Source organism: Leopardus geoffroyi, chromosome D2 (assembly GCF_018350155.1).
Source record: "Leopardus geoffroyi isolate Oge1 chromosome D2, O.geoffroyi_Oge1_pat1.0, whole genome shotgun sequence".
Lineage (NCBI taxonomy): Eukaryota > Metazoa > Chordata > Mammalia > Carnivora > Felidae > Leopardus > Leopardus geoffroyi.
Window position 1 is genome coordinate 38,315,499 of NC_059334.1, and position 19,698 is coordinate 38,335,196.

The window sequence follows — 19,698 nt, forward strand, 5'->3', positions numbered from 1 at the left end:
ACCTCAGAAGACAATGGAATGACTTCTTTAAAGTACTAAAAGGGGGAAGGGGGGAGACCAAAATCGTCAACCCAGAATTTTATAACAATGAAAGCATCTTTCAAAATTGAAGGTGAAGTTCATCAAAAAGTTAAGCAGAATTACCGTATATGACCAGCAATTCCATTCTCTTAGATATCTACCCAAAAGAATTGAAACCAGGTATTCAAACATGTTAAAAGAATGTTCATAGGAACAAGATTCACAATAGCCAAAATGCAGAAACAATCAAATTTGGGGGTGCCTGGGTGGCTCAGTCAGTTGAGCATCCATCCAACTCTTGATTTCAGGCTCAGGTCATAATCCCAGGGTCATGGGATCAAGCCCCATGTCGGGCTTTGCACTGAGCCATGGAGTCTGCTCAAGATTTTCTCTTTCTCCCTCTGCCTCTCTCTCTCGCTTGTTCTCTCTCTCTCTAAAAAAGAAAGAAAGAAAGACAAAAGACAAGACAAAGAAGAGAAAAGAAGAGAAAACAAAACAAAACAAAACAAAACAAAACAAAACAAAAGAAGTAGCCAAATTTCCATCAACGAATAAGTGGATAAACAAAACGTGGTATACCCATACAAGAGAGTATCATTCAGCCATGAAAGGAAGGCAGTACGATAGATGTTACAATCTGGATGAACCTTGAAAACATGCCCAGTGAAGTCAGAAACAAAATGCTACATGTTGTAACATCTCACTTAATATGAAATATCCAAAATAGGTAAATCCATAGAAATGGAAAGCAGATTAGTGGTTTACATGGGGTGGCAGGAACAGGGGAGAGGCGGCCACTTTTAGAACTAGACAGAGGTGATGGTTGCACACAGGCTAAATATGCTGAATGCCACTGAACTGATATTCTAAAATGGTTTTATGTTATGTGAATTTCACCTCAATTTCTTACAAAAGACACCAAAAAATCAGACAAAAAATAACTATCTGCTTTAAATTAACTATGTCCAGGCACTTCCACTGTATGGTGTGGAACTCTATAAACAGCTATAGCCATGCAATCAATAGAAAAGTCACCCTCAAAGGTAGCTTAATTAATAAACAGCAGCTGGCTTTAAAGTCACTACAAAGGAAACATAACAATAAAATTCACTTGATTTTTTTTTTAAAAAATATGAAAGAATTTTTCTTACCACCCAAGCTGAAAAAAAAAGTCATTGTCATCAGACCTATACTTTGAGAAATAGTAAAGAAAATTCTTCTGGCAGAAGGAGTATGATACCAGATGGAAACTTGGATTTACACAAAGAGACACAAAGTTTCACCAGAAACGTGAAAATAAAGGAAACTCTGGCAAGTTAGTTTATTCAAGTCAGTTGTAAACAACTTACAATTTGCTTATCAAGACTCACTAGAAGACCCTCTCCTCAGTGTTACCGATCCCAAATTATAGTATCCTAAAACTTGCTAATCTCAATCAGTTTCCTGTCTGCCTTAAACCACCCGAGTCTAGATCCAAAGCTTCAAAATTATCCAGCTTCCAAACTTCCCTTTCTGGGACACTGCTAAGATTGCCGAAGTGCTCTTTCTTACTGCAGTGAATTCACATAAACTTAGTTTGTGTGTGTTTGTGTGTGTGTGTGGGTGTGTGCTTTAAACAGCAAGTAATACAATATATTCCTCAGTAAATGTACTGAGAAAGACCTGGGCAGGTAGGTACCCACCAAACCCTTACAACAATCACAGTGGGAGAGGAATGTGCTGAAAGGTTCTGGGAACAAAGGGGACTGACTTTCCTCCTTCATGCTATATGCTTCTGTGTTAGTTGAATGCTCCACAGTAAGCAAATATTATCTCTGTGATTTAAAAATCCAATGTCTAAAAGAATGACAAATTGAAGCTTAGGCCATACTGTTATGATTTCAGGGGAATATGTTTGACTCAAAATGCAGCATGGGTCAGTATGACCTAGGCAGGGAAGTGTTTTATTTTGACAAAATTTTGTCTAAGTCGCAAAGTATAGGAGTCATAATCAGACTTTCACTCAGCCCGCTCTTAGAAGAAAATTAGCCAATAGGGTGGAAACCTTTCCCCTAATGCAAAAAGGGTCTGGGGAGGAAGGCAGTGGGGTGCTGGCCCAGCCCTAATGCTCGGGAGGCAAGTACAGGGGACACTGGAGGAAGGTCCGGCCCCAGAGTACCGCAGCCACAGGCAGACTCAACTCTGCTTGGTCAGACCACACACTGAGACACAGTCGACTTCTGAGCAACTTTCCCTATGACCCCAATTCAACCCATCCTAGTCCAGGCCAAGAGGCATCGTTACCACCACCATCTAGAGCCAGCTGCCCTATCCAAAGGGTGGGCAACCTGCATCAGCGTGGCCACGGACTCCTCCCCAAATACCACAAGGTCAAGGACTCCTTATGAGGCTGACTGCTCTCCTAGGGGGATCCTCCACAATGCCTTTTCCCAAACCTATCTTTACAGATGGGAAAACTGAGACCCAAAGAACTTGGGTAACTCTGGCAAGGTCACAGTGAGGTAGACCCTTTTAATGCTGACTCCCTTGGCTTGAAAAAGAAAAAAAAAAAAAAAAAGTCTGGCACTTAGAAGAGACTTCTGTACTCGGAGAAGAACTTAACACGTCATACAAGAAACTTCAAATGGCTTGCTTACTCAATGCACATGCCCTAAGCCAGATCAGAATTCCCACTAACTACATCCAAGTAGTTTGGTCAGGCTTTCTACGGAAGCTGGGACAGCAGCTGCCATTCTACGTCTCGGCGGACGTGTGCTGCTGTTTCTTCTAGTTCCGAGAGGAGTGTCAGTGAGACTTCGTTAAGTCGTTTCAGTTGTCATTTTTAATAAGTAGGTGTTAAATCGGCCATCAGAGGCTGTATTCTCAACCTCCTCCCAACGGGGTTCATCTACAGGGACCCAAACATACATTCCAAAGAGTCAGTGCAGAGAGAACTTGAACTTGGCCTCCTCCTGGGTTTGCTAATGGAAGCAGTCCTGCGCCAGGGACTGGGCAGCCCAGAGAGCTGATGGAAGAGCTCCACGTGCAGGGTGAGGGACTGCCCACCTGCAAAGAGCCATGCAGGAGCATCTGGGGAGGGATCCTTTGGGAACCCCCAGACTAGCTCTGCGTGCAGGCAGGGAGCTGCAACCTGGGACGGGACCGGGTTAGTAAGGGAGGAATATCGAGGACACGAGCCCAGACAATCCACAAGTCACTTGCCCTGCTTGGTGTCTCAGTGCCCCAACACACCACACAATGGGAGCAATAGCCAGAAAGCTCTTCCCCAAACTGAGCCGTAACCCCCCTCCGGGAACTTCTGTCCTTAGGCCTGGTTCTGATAGTCCTGCAGATATTTGAAGCCAGGCATCACGTTCCCCCTAAAATGTTTTTGGATTCATCCTCAGGGTTTGCTGCAGGGCTGGACTGTGTAGCGCCTTCAGGGACAGCCGCAGGGGCTCAGGGAATCTGACTGCGTATCTTACGTCTGTGTGAGCATTCTGCCTGCTCCAGTGGTCAAATTGACAGCACGTTTTCTATCATTTTCGTGTAGACCTACTCCTGACCTTCTGCCTTCTAGATTAATAGGCCAGCCCAGGATCTGTCCTGGGTACTTCTTAAGCTGCCAGAGACTCCCTGGAGTTGCCCAGCCTGTTCCTCTGGCCTGGGGCAACCACCAGGGACCAGCAGCCGTATTTTGTTGGCATTGCTTCTGCTGCTTCTATACAGTGTTGCTGCTGACCACTGACCCCAAACAGTGAGACACGCTCTTGCCTGCGAATAGGATGGTGTTCTCGATGGTTCGGATCCCCACTGATGTCACGAGCTGGTGCTGCAATCCCACATACACTCAGATGCTCTGTCCCATCCTCAGGATTCTCCCATGGGGCCAACCAGGTTCCTCACCATGACAACACCTCTCTGGGTATCTTTTCTTTGGGGTGGCCCTCAGCTGCAAAGGCTAAGGCTAAGTACAATTCCAAGGGAACCTACCTCTCCGAAGGAATACACACTGAACCACACCTGTCCCTAGGGTCACAGTGTAGTAAAGGGTCCCACAGCCCCTCTCTGGTCCTGCCCTAATGGCCGATGCCAATCTTGCCTCTATGTTGAAGTGGACAGTGGCAAGGCTGGCTGTTTTGAGCCTCCAGCCATGGCATTAGCCCCAAGGGCTCACATGCCCTCTAGGTAGGGCATGAGGAGGCTAGAAAGGCAGCTGTTTTTATCCTGAGGATGTCCCGCAGCTAAGCATAACTTCAGAGCCCACGGTCCTCACTGGGACTGGCTGAGTGTGGGGGAGAGGCTCCATGTTCTCTGGGGGTTCCCCTTCCTTCTGGCTCCCACTTCCCTTAGCAAAGCTATGTGCCTTGTTGGGTCAGCATACCTGCCATTTCCTGCAGACAGTGGTGGTCCTCCCAGGTTAGGCCGGGTGGCCCAGATCTGGGAGGAGAATGAACGCCTTCTCAATTGCCTGGCAGGCATTCTAGGGGAAGAGTTAAGAGCATGGAGTCTGGCATTGCCACGTTTATGATGTTAAGCATAAGTTTTTCAACTTCTCTGTGCCTCAGTTTCCCCATCTGTAAATGGGGATAATGGTACCTAGCAAACAGTGTTGTAAGTTAATATATATGAAGCACCTAGGGAAGGGTGGCACGTAGTAAGGACCACAAGCTATTACCGTTACTGTTTTTCCTCCACCTGCCTCAGGACATCATAGCTCGTCACGCCTCCGGCTGCCCACGGTTGAGCTTACAACTAGTTGAGAATCTCTCATTCGACGCCTACAGCCCGGAGAGACTCACCCACCCTTACCAAGGTTCCCTGCTCTCTTCCACTTCTTTTTGTCTTGGGGGAGAAGTGCTGACCAGGGATGGGAGGCAGCCCCTGGCCTCGAGGCCGCAGGCTGACATTACTAACCCTGCAGTCATGCTGATGTCGGGGAAGCAGGGAGAGCGCATCTTCGTGGCAGCAGAAGCCCCTGAAGGGTGCTGAGCCTTCAGGCAAGTCTCCAAACTGATAAGTTTCCCCACTCCAAACCGATAAGGCTGGGAACAGATAATCTCCTATCTTCTTTAAGTACTGACATTTTAGGATCTGGTTTATTCTAAAGGGTCCCTGAGATACCCATGGGTCTTTATAATCCACCGAACCTAAATTTAGGGACTGTGGAATACGCCCAGTAGAAGACGCCCTTGGCAGATAGGAGGGTTTAAAATCTGAGTTGACTGACCTCCAAATCATAGAAATGAAGTTCTCCACATATATGGGCTGGTTTTCCTGATGACGGACCCTCACTTTTCTAAAAGCACCAAAACTTAAGAGCTCAAAACTGTAGAATGATAGGAAAGAAAACAATTGGTGTTTTCTGCATCCTCTTTTAAGGCTGATTGTCAGGAAAACCAAGTTGCAAACTGCATTTGAAAAAGTGGCAAGTGGAGGAAAAGCGCAAACTTGGGTGGGAAAGCGTGACGGGTAGCACAGAAGCAGCTGCTGTAAAGAGAGGCTACAGGCCCCTCCTCGGGGGCTTCCACGTGCCCAGCCAGGGGGCCGCTTGGGGCTGTGGCCCCCCCGGAGCCTGCAGTGCTGGGCTCTCCACCCGAACCTTGGTTACATGTATTTGTGCTGGATGTACATTGCATGCCTGGTGGCATTTCCCAGTAGTAAGGGATTTCAAAGAGCAGCAAAGGAGTTACTTGGGCAGTTTTAACAACCGTAGCTTTCCATACTTCTTATGTGCGAAGAATCCAGCTCAAAAGCCACCCCTCATTTCGTCAATACGTTGTGGTGGCCGTGAAGACGCATCACCCACTCTCCTTCAAGACAACCTGCTGTGGGCAGATCTCCTCCCCAGACTGGCCGCTTTCAGCTGTTGCACCCACGAGCCCCGAGGCCCTGCTTCCCCTGGGCTGCTATCCAGGCAGAGGTAGTCATGCCGGCCCCCTCCTGCCAAATGCAGGGCTCTTCTAGCACCTTCCAAATGCAGCTTTGCTTGGGGCCTTTGGCCCGGTTGAGATTTTCTCAGAATTGCACTGCAGTTTGAGGCTCTTCCTTCTCGGTCCTTCCTTCCCTCTTTCTGTCACAGGAGTCGGGCCCACTGCCAGCTGAAGGCTTCTTTGCGCATCAACTCCCTCCCCTTTTATCCTTCACAGGCGTTTCCCCAATAAACCTCTTGTATGTCTAATCCCATGTTGGCACCTGCTTCTCAGAGGACCCACACGGGCACCTATATTACAAGGCTTTTCCCCTACACATCTTTTTAAAAATAACGAGACCACCCTCGATGAATGGTTTTCTATATCTTTTCATTGACCATATTTTGAGCATTTTTCCATGCCATTAAATGTTCTTCAAAAGGGGCTTATGAAATGGCTGCATATTACATGTTACGAATGCACCACACTTATCTTAAGGCATTTAGACTCATGCTGTACATTTATTGCTTGAAGCTGCCCAGCACCTTTTTTTTTTTTTAATGTTGAGAGAGACACAGTGTACATGGGGGGGGGGGGGGGGCAGAGAGAGGGGGAGTCACAGAATCTGAAGCAGGCTCCAGGCTCTGAGCTGTCAGCACAGAGACCAATGCAGGGCTCGAACCCACGAGCTGTGAGATTATGACCTGACCCAGTCGGTCGCTCAACTGATTGAGCTACCCAGGTGTCCCTGCCCAGCACGTTTTGAATAGCCTTCCTCCATATGGGAAATCCCTCACGTTAGGGGGTCCTGCCTCCCCAAGCTAAAAACCCACATTTGCTTTCTTGGGCTCCCTTACAGCTAGGGTGCGGACAGATGACTCTACAGAAGCGGTCACAGGAAACCTGAATTAGAAGTGTACTGTGTGGGGAACATCTTCTATTGATGGCAGCGACAGGGATGTTCAGCTTTCCAGGCAGTGGTCCGGGTGGTCCCTGCTTGTGCCTCATCCTTCAAAGGCATTATTTTATTGGTTGTAAGGAAGTAGCAGGCCCATTTATAAAAAAGGACACTAAATATCAGAGATAAGTGCTTAAAGTGACACATCCATTGTTAGGTACAAATCAGTTGAGGTATTTTTGACTCTTGATCAAATGCCCCCATATTACACACCAGGTGACAGGTCAGTCTCTGAGAGGCCGAAGACAAATCAGTCCCAAAAGGGGGGGATGCTAGAAGAAGCACTTGTTTTATGAACACAGTGTCAAGGGCTCTAGAAACATGAACTTGGCTTCAAAGCCTGGTTCTCTCTCTTACTTGGCTATGTGTCTTCGGGCAAGCAACAAGCCTGTTTCCTTTCATGCCTCTTTCACTCTTTGAGAGAATTAGATAATGCTTCTAACAGCAGAAAAACTATTTATAAAAAGTACCAATATTAAATAAATGATGGTTCGTTCATGCAAATAAATACTGTCATAAAAAGAAGAGGCAGATTCACATGTTTTGATATGGAGAAGTCTCCGTGGTATTGGTGGGGAAAAATCAAGCGACCAGGTTATGGTTTTATTTAAGTAAACATATAAGGGAGAATACAAGTCTGTTTCTTCCTTGTGTAGACATAAATTGTAATTGTGGTTATTTAAAGGAAGTAGAACGGAGAGCAGGTCAAAATACTCTTTTCTAAGCGTTACAGGAAGAAGTTCAGACAAGTGTACTTTTTCTGTGATGAAAACCCAGGACTCACCATCCAGATCTAAAACTACATTTTGCCACGTGGCCTCATCTTTACCTTGCTGAACCACTTCAAAGGAAATGACACTAGGCACCGTGCCTCTGAAGAATTGAGACAGCATTGCCACAACACATTGCCCCAGCACCCCAACATCTTGACCCATTCCCTAATATAATTTCACTCAAGGTCCATATCCAAACCTCAAGTTTCCCAAATGTCTCATAACTTTTTTTCTTATAGTTGGTTATATGTCCTTAAGACACTTTGAATTTAAAAGTTTCTTCCATCCATCCACCCTGCCCGCACCCCACCCCCCCACCCGCCACACACACACCTTTTTCTATACCTCGAACTGAAGAGACCAGGTGATTACCTGATGAGGAATACTCCTCATCGTAGATCTGATGATTTCTTCATTCCCTAAACTTCCTGTAAACCAGTGCCTGGATTTAATGGCTTGATGTGATCCAGGTGAAACATTTTTGGCACAAACGCCTCACAGGCGATGCTATGTCCTTACTTCACACTGCATCTCATCATAATAGCTGGTGATTCCATTATGAGATTGATTAATGGACGACAGCAGGTCATATATAAAAATAGAGGACTTGGACCCACAATCTGAAGCCACCAGGCCAGACAACCTCGATAACAGTTGGCTCCAAATGGTCAAGAGTTGGTCAATACCTGCCAGCTTCCGTAATTTTTGCCCCGGCATCTAGCTTAGTAAAACCAACCACAGAAAGCCAAATAAGCACCCTAACTGATCACGCAGGATGCTCCCCTGCTAGTTAGCCTGCCTCCAGCTTCCCAGGCCAACAGACTGATCAGAGCACACCTGACCCTTTCCTTTTCCACACAGCTTTCTCACTCCCCTGCCTGCCTTTGAGTCTCTACCAAAGGCAAGTGCTGGGGGCTGACTCCCTTCCTACGGCAAGCTGGGAGTAGCCCTGGCTTGTTCTCATCAGAGCAGCTCCTATTTATTTCCACAATTGTTACTGATGCTAAGTGGGATCACATTTAATGTGGTAACAGCCAGACCCCTTACAATGTCAATGACAATGGAATCTAACGTCAATTCTTGCAAATACTATACCATTTGCATTTTTTGCCACATGCCTGTTAATATTTACAAGAAAAAGATGGTTTATTTTTTTCTCTACAATTTAATTTTTTAAACTAAAAAAAGAAAGTTTGTGGGTTTTTTTGTTTTTTAACTAAGTGCCTCCAACTAGGCAATTTTAAGTCTTACATATCTGGCTCAATAATGCAAAATAATGTCCTGTTGCTTTAAAATGACAGTTTCATGCTCTTTTCATTAGACATGTGGTTAATTAAATTGACCTCCTAAAAATGAGTTTAATTTAATTTGAATAAAAGAATGCCACAAATACTGATTGTTAAAAAAGAATAAAGAATTTTAACCCTGGAAAAAACGTAGAGCACAGAGCCTTTGAAAGTCACCTGGTGTAATACATGGCACATAGTTGGTATCCTGCAATATTAGGGCCCATTGCCATGGTGGTGCACATGGCTCATGACCAGCCCTTTTCTCTGTCAGGTTATGTTCGGTCACAATCCGCAGTGCATCCTAATAACCGCGTTGCCACCCCACGGCATGGTGGCATTGTCACAGGGCCACCAACCTCTCCTAGTGCCCAGTGGGAGGGAAGTGCAGCACCATTTTCCTCCCTGGACAGCATCACATATTTCCTCACTTTCCGAGACCCTTGAAGAACACTCAGTGTCCCTTGGTCCGAGTCCCTCATTCGTGCCTCAGGGTCCCTAGACGACACATCCGGCTCAGGATATTCTATAAGGATCAAGGGCGTGAGGCAAGGCGGGCACTCTAACTTGTTGAGTGCTAGCAGAAAACCTCCACCCCCCATGACCCCAGGGAACCCAGGGCTATTACATGCACAGAAATTACTACCCACAAACCCTAAAGCAGGAGCCAAGACTTCTCCTAGCACCCCCACCCCCAACATGTGGGCACAGAGCAGAGCTTCTTGTCTGGCTTGACATGAAATATCTTTAAACCTCTTTTTTTTTTTTTTTTTCTTTTTCAACCACATTCCCTGTTCTCCACTGCCTAAGAAAGACAGGAGACAGTGGTAGCCCCAGGGATGCCCCCTCCACACACCTGCCCCTCACCCCGAACACCACCCCAATCTCTGGCCCATCTTCGGAGGGGCATTGTCAGGGAAATGGGCTCTCTGTGGTGGGATGTGAACCTTGTGCCCACTTTACATGGGCTTGTACTTTCCCACCTCTACTGATGGCACCTGCATTTGCATTCTCAACTACAAGAGCCCCATCTGCTGCCATTGTAGTGTGTGCAATATAGAGCAAAAGGCCACACCAGCGTTTTGGGTTATGCAGAAAAAAGTAGGATACAGAATACAGGGTGTGTTCCTTCTGGATGAGAGGGGCGGGTGGGGAAGCTCATCTGATTCAGCTGGTGTCTGCTTTAAGAAGCCATAGGGACAAGGATGAAAGTCTGTCCTCTTTCTGGGATGAAGGGTGGAATGAACCTGAGAGGAGACATCTCTTGTATAAAAATATACATTTTTATATCTTTTCTACTTTTGAAGCAAAAAATAAAAAATACTCCAGGAAGCCCTGATCAACAGATCCTTCCAGAGAGAGATCTTCTAAGCCAAGGAGGCACCTCCAGTCCCACCCACTGAAATCCTGAAATCCTTTACTCACCCATCCCACCTCATCACCCGATATGTTTCCGGCCACTTCCTTTCTTTCACATCTCCACCTGGTCCCCCGGGGTCATGTGAGGCCTGCAGGGGCAAAACCACAACAAAGAGTCCAAGAAGCCTTTCCCGCCCCCCAGCACTTCCTACAGATGGGCCGCCTCACAACAAGGGGACACACACCTCCCCCACTGTGGGCCTCTGGCCTTTCATCCCTGCATTTTCCCCCCATAGATTGGCTGTCATACCAGACTATTTCGACTAGCCTGAGGACACCAAGTGCATCCTAGAGGATGTATTCGCGGTCAGAGCCCATGTTTGATCCTGCCAGCTGACGTAGTAACAAGCCCGAGTATTGTGACTGTAGCTCCTGGTGTCCATTCTAAGGCTTTGAACCCAGCACATGATGGTGTGTGCTCTATCACCAACTGGTTGCTGTGGGGACATCAGAAAGCCTTCTGCGTGAGAGTTTAACCCCTCCAGGGTATCTGATGGAGCCTGTTTGTCAGCCTTCTTAACCTCTTCTACTGCAGCAGGAATGGCTGAATGTCTGCTTCCACTTGGCGGACCGCAATCCCAATGTTGGTTTTGGCTCCCCCTGATGGTGCTGGCTGCTGTCATCTGGGCACATTCAGACATATCTTGACTTGCTCCTCCGCTAACTCCTTCCCTGATTGACCTCAGGATGACAGCCATCATGAGGATCCAACCCAAGGCCGCACACTGACCCAATCAGTGTTTGGCGCAGAGAACTGTAAGTGATCAGATCAAAGACTCAGTTCCTGCTAATGGACAGACACCACAAAGGCCTCAACCTCTTTGATGGTGATCAGGACCGGTGTTACCTTCTCCACACAGCAACAATGCCAAAGAGTGTACCAGGGACACTTGTGCATATTGACACAATTTTGATCGCAGTAGCCTGTGCAGAGCGCCTGCTACAGTGACTTCTGCTGGCCAAGCAGCTGGATGGTAAGCAGTAGCCCTTGACCTCTCATGAATAGCACCATCGTCAAGAGCGTCACATAATCCACTTGTCACACAGCGTAGGAAATCAAGCCTGCTGTTACGGGATTGAAGGATGGACTCCAGTCAGGATGAGGCATTGCTTTGGCACGAAGGCCAATACGCTCCTGTCCCCCCATACCTGGGTCGTCCTCCTTGCACTGTTGGGGAAAACAAGTTAGCAGTCTCCTAAAGACCCAGAGGAGTTCTCCTGCTAGGCTTCCATCCATGTTCTTTTGCATTTGTAGACATTTTGAGAGGCTCCTTCCCTGCATTCTTAAGGGCCAATTATCTGGGCTTTGACCTGAAATAAGGGCCCTGCCTTCTGATCTTCAACGATATGTACATGGACACACACCTTTCAGATTCAACTCTGAGATTTTTGGTTCTAAAGAAACAACTGTATTCCCCACAAAAGATGACCTCAAGCAGCAGCCTCCTAAGAGAGGCGCTTGCTTAGTCTAGATCCTGTAACACTGCAAAGAGATTGAGAATGCCATTAAAATGGAATCTTTAAAAAGACACTGATTTCTAAGAACAAAGGGAACTGTTTAGAAATTATAAAATGCTATCAAAATACATTCCAAACACAAAAATGTAAAAGTTAGTGTACTTCAAGAGACACGTAAACTTGCAAAATGCAAAAGTTAAACATAAATTACCTTCATGCTAAGTATTAGCAGATAATCTTTAAAAATAAGCTGTTCGTCAAGAGACCACCGTTTTCAGTAAAATATCTTGCAATTTTAGATACATTACTTTCATTATTTCCATAGAGAACGAAGACCAGCATGCATTGTTAAGAACTCAGAGGACCTTCTGATTCTGCTGTTTTACCATAATGTATTCTCAGACGCTGGCCATGCCACACCACGAGCGGCAGAACGCCCCAGTCTGTAGCTGGACCCCAGGGGCCCTGCCAGTCCCTCCTTTACCCTCACAGGCACTCGGTTCTCAGAACCTCTGTCCCTCTTTCAGACTCAAGCAGGCGTGAAGTGGCTTAGATGATTAACATCCTCAGAGCGGGTAGCATCTGTATGAAGCTAAAGAGAACTCCAAAATAAGCACGAGACTGGTTTTATCCCAAAGGTAACCTGGTGTTAGAAAAGGGCTCAGGCAATCTCCTATAACTGCATAAAGCCTCTCGATGTCTGATGTCCGTATCTGTGAGGTACAGACTCCACATTGAAGCTTCTATGAAGATTAGGTTAAGTGAATCTATAAACAAACAACAAACTTAATCTGAACGCCCATTTGTGGGGAACTGGTTAGGTAAATGATTGGTAAACGCCCCTGTAATGGTTTTTTGGAGGTGTCGACTTGGCTAGGCCACAGTCCTCCATGACTCAAACACCCAGCTAGGCATGGCCATGAAGGGATTTTTCACTTGCAATTAAAGCCCCTAATCAGCTGACATTAACAGCAAGGGAGTATTCCTGGATAGTCTGGGTGAGCCTGATTCAGTCAAAAGACCTTGGAAGCAGAAAGGCCTGTAAAGGGGAGACCTCCCTGGAATAAGGGAAGAAGCTGCATGTGTGGACAACAGTGTCCGCTCCCCTGAGGAGTTTAACCTGCCCACTCTTCCCTCCGTCAGTCCCCTGCCCAGGAGCCCCACCTGCCCGGGACCTGCAGGCGGGACCCCCAGCCCTGTGGACCTCACGCTTGCTCGCCAGCACTCACTCTCCCATAAGCCCATATCTTGTCACAGGTTCATGTTCACACACCCACGGTCTGGTTCCTGCTGGCCCTGCCTCTCCTGTCGAGGCTTGAACGACATACCCCCAACTGGAAGAGACACTGCTGTTGAAAGGCATGCATTTGAGGTCCTTCCAGGCCCCCAGTGAGATCAAAAGAAGTGTAAAGGAACATGAAAAAGTGTAAGCCTGCCTTCTGGGATAAGAAAACAGAATGATACATACACTGCATTTTGTTCCTCTATTAAAACAAAGTAAATATAGGAAAAGGATTTCTTTTTAAAAAACTATAAATCCAGAAACACAGGGAGAGCAGAGAAATAGCCACCACAAAGTCACTTTAGAAAATGAAATGGAGGGGCACCTGGGTGGCTCAGTCGGTTAAGCATCTGACTTGGGCTCAGGTCATGATCTCATAGTTCGTGCGTTTCAGCCCCATGTCAGGCTCTGTGCTTGCTGACAGCTCAGAGCCTGGAGCCTGCCTGGGATTCTGTGTCTCCCCCACCCACCCGTTCCTCCCCCACTCATGCTGTCTCTGTCAAAAATAAATAAACATTAAAAAAAATTTTTTTTTAAGAGAAGATGAAAAGGAGATGGGCCAGTGGCAAGTTATGTAGCAGACCTAAGCATGCCCGATCCTAAAACAACAAGGGAAAACAGGGAATTCTCGAATGCAAGGAACCGAGGTATTGTTACTTCTAGAACCTGGGGTGGAGAGAAGACTCAAGAATTTTGGAAGGCCAAAAAGAGACTTATTCCTAGATTCCAAACTCCAGGGCTCCTGCACTTCCCTCAACTCAGCAGAAGTCAGGAAGTTTTCTCCCTGAAGAACGTAAGAGAGGTTTTCTGGACAAGGGAATGGCAGGCACAGACCAGAGGATTGGCGGCACACTGAAAACGAAAGGAGTACGTGGCTGTGTGCTGCCATATTGAATGCTGAATGTCAAGTATCGGCCTTCCCCCGCCAATGTGGCGCCACACATGCTGCCAGGCCTGCCCTTCCGGTCAGAGCCCAAACGACTCCTCTGGGGAATCCGACCAACTCCTGCAGACGTAAGGGGCTCATCACTGACACTGCCCAATGAGTGGCACAGCCAGTCCATGATAATCCTCAGCAGACACCCAAGGATTCCCAGACACCTGAGGTCAAATCCTCTGGGGTGCAAGGCTGAGGCCAAGACAAATAGGAAAAAAAATGGAGAAATTAGATTCAGGAGAAAAGACAAAAGAAAAAAGTCTATCTTCAGACAGAATATTGTATCCAGGAGACAAATCCAGAATGACATAAAGTAGAACGTTCAGGGGCACCTGGGTGGTTCAGTCAGTTGAGCATCCGACTTCAGCTCAAGTCATGATCTCGTGGTTCGTGAGTTCAAGCCCCACATTGGGCTCGCTGCTGTCAACCCGTCAGCCCAAGAGCCCACTTCGGATCCTCTGTCCCCTTCTCTCTGCCCCTCCCCAGTTTGCACTCTCCCAAAAATAAATATTAAAAAAATAAAAGACCGTTCAGAAAATAAAGAGTTCTTGGAAATTAAAAGCAAGATAGCGAGGATGAGAACTCACTAGAAGGGACTGACAAAGTTGAGTAAATCTGTGTGAAAGAACGGGAAAATGACAAAATATACTGACAGGGGATCAGAAACGGAGAGATTCAGTCAAGTGCAGCTGACACACGAATAACTGAGGCCCCATGCCAGTTGTCGATGCAGTTCCTTCTTATTTGGGCTCTTAGCATCGAGGTGCTGCCTCTCAGGCCTCCTTACCCAGATGCACCTATCTGGAGACAATGGTGAATACAGACTTGGCTACTCTTTTCTTAATTCAGAACTCTTCTATTTTTTACTTCTTTTTAATTCAGAACTCTTCTAAAAGACAGTGTCAGGAGAAGGTAAACCAAGTCACCCTGCATATTCCGATATTCCAATATTGGAAAGAATTCCAATATTGACCCTTTCTTCTCACAAGTGGCACCAGAAACAAGAGATCCGTCAAGAGAGAGGAGAGCCCAAGAAAGAAATGATGAAAATCCCCAGGAAAGCAGAGGAGAGATTTTGGCACGAGAGCTGGCACCAGACTTCTTCAAGGGCAACGAGTCGGGTTTGGGGCAGGGACTCAAGACAGAAACAGGAAGGGCTGTTAGCACCAGTGGCTCTCTCTCCACGTGGCTTTGCTAAGAGCAGTGCATCCGGTGACCCTGGTGCACATTCTCATTTCTACTAGGCTTGTCTTGACATGAGCTGACAAACTTCCTGCCCTGCAGATCACCTTGAGATATCAGCATTCCATCCCACAGAAGTGTCTCTCTTTGAGTTGCTGGCAAAATCCAGACGGCGGTGGTGAGCACGCAAGCAGCAGCATCCCAAGTCCTCCAATCACATTTCCGTCAGACGGCGAGGACCTCGTGTACGGAATGCACCGCTGCCACGTGCCCCGACTGGCGGCCCCGACCCCCCGCCCCTGGGCCCATTCTAGGCTTTGTGTGCGGACTCCCCCAGAAGGGGCTCCGGTAAATTCCCAGGGGGGCTGAGAGTCACTCTGACCCAGAGATCGCATTAGTCTTCCTAGCCAATTTCATCTAATGGCGGCAATATTGTTCTCTCCCCACACAGCTAAGTTGGTACTGGATGCCAGGTGTTTTCAACACTGAACACTATTCTTTCAAGATCTGTCGGGGATAAAAACAGAAAAGCAAGGAAATTATTAAACTACAAGTCAGGGCACGGCTTCCTTTGGTGGAAAAGGCAGAGAATTTGACCATGTTGGGCCTAAGAGGCCTTCTGAAGGATTAGTAGTGTTGTGTTCCCTGAAGAGAAACACCCTGCCCATTTTATTGTTGTTTAGGCTGTACGATTACATTGCACACACTATTCTATATGTAGGATACACTTCACAGTTGAAATATTTATAGATAGATAGATAGATAGATGCATAATTGCAAAGAGAACATCAAGGGGAGCCATCAAAGGGCCAGAGACTAATTCGGGCAGGTACGAGTCGGTGAGGATATAGACAGACGAAACAAGGTCAATGAAACCTGCCAAGTTCGAACACCAATGGCAGGGGGCAGTGCCACCGCAGGCCCTGTGAGAGGATCAGCCCTCTGACGCCAGCGCTCCCCGGTGGCATAGGCTTGCTCTGAGGCCCGCCCTGCACATCCTTGTATTTCTCTCCATCCTTGGTATCTGGTCCAGGTGGCCCTCTGCCCTGTCCATCTAAGGCGGGCAGCAGGTCGGTTTCCTTGCACCAAACCCTTTGTTCCAGCCAAGGAGAGGTCCGAGACTCTGGGGCGGAGCCTGGCTCCTAGCCCAGACCCTGTCAGTTTCCACTCGTAAGCACGAGATGTCGAGCAGCTCCTCTGACCCCCGAAAAGGCTACCCGGAGCTGGGGTTCTGCTGAAGCCCCATTTCCCACACCTACCCCAGATGTCAGCACGGGAAGGGTCTTAGAGATGATGTAGCCTGCATTGTCTTCAAAGGCCCAGGTGCTGAGGCCACGAGTGTGATGCATCCAAGGTCTCACGGCTGGACGAAAGTCAGCTCTGCCTTTCCAGAAGGATCTGAGCCTGCACGAGACAGACACCTGCTTGGGGCAGAGCCCCATCTGCCTCTGCAGCCCTCCTCGCTGCCCCAGTCTCGGCATGGCTTAGAGACGAGCACGAATTCCCTCAGTGGTACTTTGTAGCATCCAGAAGCAAGCACTCTGGGATCTCAGCAACTCAGCGGGCCTCCACTGTTAAAAGCCATAGTTTTTTTCCTTGTAATCATAACAGAAAACCAAGTTTCCTATAGGAGATTTGGAAAATACAGATACGTCTAAAAGACCCACTGCTAAAACAAGTGGCCGTTGACCCCATTTGCCAGGTGGGTGACAAAATCTGTGCAGCCACTGCCGCTCTCACCCTGGCTCTGGGCAGCCCGGTGGCTGGGTGCAGGTGGACAAAAAGAGGAGGCCCTCTGGGCCCTGGCCAGCCGCACCAGCCCCCCACCCCCACACCTCAGCTGCCACAGTCCACACAGCCCTGTGACTCTAGTGGCCACCGGTGAGGCCAAGACTGCAGGTCCACAATGGAACTTCACCCAGCAAGAAAGGACCAAGGAGATACTAACACCAAGTCAGCCCCCGCTGGCCAGGTCACGCAGCGGCATGGTGCGGCGCCCCTGCAGGCCTCGAGGCAAAAAGAGCAGAGGAGAAGGACTCTGCTCTGACCCAGACTTCGGCGCATCTAATGAGGCCAGTCCGGGCTTCCTGCCACCCCAGAACTCCAGAGAGCCCTACGTGGTACTGCAATGCTGGGTCCTATCACAGTGCAGCCCCCACGCCAGGCGCGGCCTTCTTTAGCCCCGGGCCTGACCTGGGCCTCCTCCCCTTACTGAGGACATTAGGGGATCTCCGTGTCCTTCAAATCTCCTTTGCTCTTCACAGCTCTGAATGTAAGCAGCTGAGGGTGCAGGCAGCAGGTCAAAGGGGCTCCTGAGTATCACAGGCGCTGGAGAGAACCTCGCACACCAGACAATTCCGGCTACATGCAGAGAGCCGAAGGACGGGGAACAGACGGAAAACCAATTTAAAAAACAGGTATCTTCATTTCAGCAAGTTACGGAAATTGACCTTTATTTATTGTACTAAAGTCTGTGTAACTTTTGATACAAAGTAAGGTTTTAGTACAGAAAATCCCAGTCTGTCAGAACAGTACCTGTGCACACTACCATCACAGTCCCACTCGGGCCGCAACCCAGAGAGACAGCCAGAGGGCACCAGGTGGGACCGCAGACAGCCCACCGTCTGTCTTGGTTGTCTGAGCTAGAAGACGATGCGTACCTGTGAAACAAAGGGCAGCACTGAGGACTGACACATGTCTCTTTTTGAACAACTGTGCAAGAAAATATATCCCTTTTTTTAAAAAAATGTCAGTTTGGCTAATCTACAATCTAGTGTCTAGAATTACAAAGAATAAAATGAAATCAAAGATTTCTTGCTAGTAAAATGAAATGTTAGGAATAGTATTAAAATATAGGTCCTACCCCAGTGACACTTCCACGGAGCCCAGTACAGTACCTATTATTAACAGGACGCACAGTTTAAGGAGGAACCACATCAAATCTTCAGCCGGAGATATCCAGCATCAGAAGTGCAAAAAAAAAAAAAAAAAAAGAAAGAAAAAGAAAAAAGAAAAGAAAAGAAGAAAACCCAACCAAAACAAAACCCCCAACAAAGACGTTCTTGTGGGGTCGTGTTTATGCTGGGAGCACGGTCACCGGGACTAAGAAGGTCCTCAGCCACTCTCTAGATGTCTGACAGTGAGGACACTCGGCATTAAGCTTCCCCTAAGCGCTCTGGGTTCAAAGTCTGAAACACGAGTGTCTTCACATCAGAGACAGCTGATGTACCTGCCCCAACCCCCAGCGTTTAAGAGTTACCCTGCAAAAATTGCACTGATAAAGCGGTCATTATTTACAGAAGCTGAAGAGGTCCCAGTAGCAAGCGCCAGCCCTCGGTTAACTAACACCCTGCCCAGAACTACGGTGTGGTGGTGACCCCAGGTAGAATGCGGACGCAACAATCACAGATGGAGAAGAAATGAGAGAACACGGAAGGTAGGACAGAAAGCCCGAGCAATGAGGGTGCAGGAAGCCTACGTGGTCTTCCTGGCGCAAGAAGGGAGAACACGGCTGCTGGTGACTCGGCCCTACAAAGGCACTGGTCCTGCCACAATAGCGGCTAAGCCTGCGCAGTCACCGTGTCCCTTCCAGGAGAGGTGCCACCGTGGAGTGGGAAGTTTCTTGAAGCTCTGGTCCCACCGACAGGAACCTCCCAGAGCAAAGTGGGCCCCAGCGAGGTTCCAGAGTCATTTTGCTAAAAGCAGGAACAAAACCCAACACCAAAGCAACACGGGGGTGGCTGACAGAGGGATAGGGCTGGGCACCGACAACATGGAGCCGTTCAAGTAAACATAAGCAACCAATACTTAGAAAAGGCTTGTAAACGTGTGATCTGAAAGGTTGTCTTTGCAGCATCTCTGATCGGCTGGCTAAAGAAAGGGTGGTGTTGAACCCCTCTATCGAAAAGTCTTTTGTGTTTTTTTATTTCGTCTTAAAGCACATGTGTGAGAGGAAGGCAGTCCAATGGCCTGGGCCCGGATCCTGTTCACTTGTGGCCCTGGGTCTACAGAGGAGATGCTTCCGGAGTCCATGTGCACAGGTCCTTCCCCTCCATGTTTATATACAGATAGACTTGTACTTTCAGTCACTGAGAAGGAGCTGGGCCAGACGTTTATGCCGGCAGACAAGCCACAGCGACTTCCAGCGTGGCATTCTTCTACAGCGGGCAGGCTGGAATCCACAGGACTTTGTTTTGTTCTTGATTGACCATTGCCAAGATCTGAGTGCAAATGCTCGACAGGGCTCCTCCCTGGATGACCCCTGCAAGACAGCCCCCAAACACACCATTGAGTTCAAAGTGAGTGAGACCCCAGGCTTGTGGCAAATAAATACATCTTTTACTCTTTCTGGTTTTCTGCCTGTTTGGAGCTGCTTGGTTTTCTTTCCTCGCTCTCTTCCATCAGCAAGAAATTGGGGAAGAGAAAGAAAAGAGTTGAGTGCAAATAACTTTGGTTTTTTTATCTGTCCCTCTGCTCAGCTGTTGAGTAGTA

General features: G+C 47.8%; 1 protein-coding gene across 4 annotated transcripts in view; it reads right to left on the reverse strand.

Annotated features, from left to right (window-relative positions):
* Positions 1 to 17,643: 17,643 nt before the first annotated feature.
* DLG5 (discs large MAGUK scaffold protein 5) overlaps positions 17,644 to 19,698 on the reverse strand; it is a 130,346-nt gene continuing 128,291 nt past the window's right edge. For all 4 annotated transcript variants that reach the window (XM_045437792.1, XM_045437794.1, XM_045437793.1 and 1 more), the window contains one exon: positions 17,644 to 19,468. In XM_045437792.1, the coding sequence (XP_045293748.1) occupies positions 19,365 to 19,468 (104 nt within the window). In that variant the 3' untranslated portion in view covers positions 17,644 to 19,364. The remainder of the gene's footprint in view (positions 19,469 to 19,698) is intronic.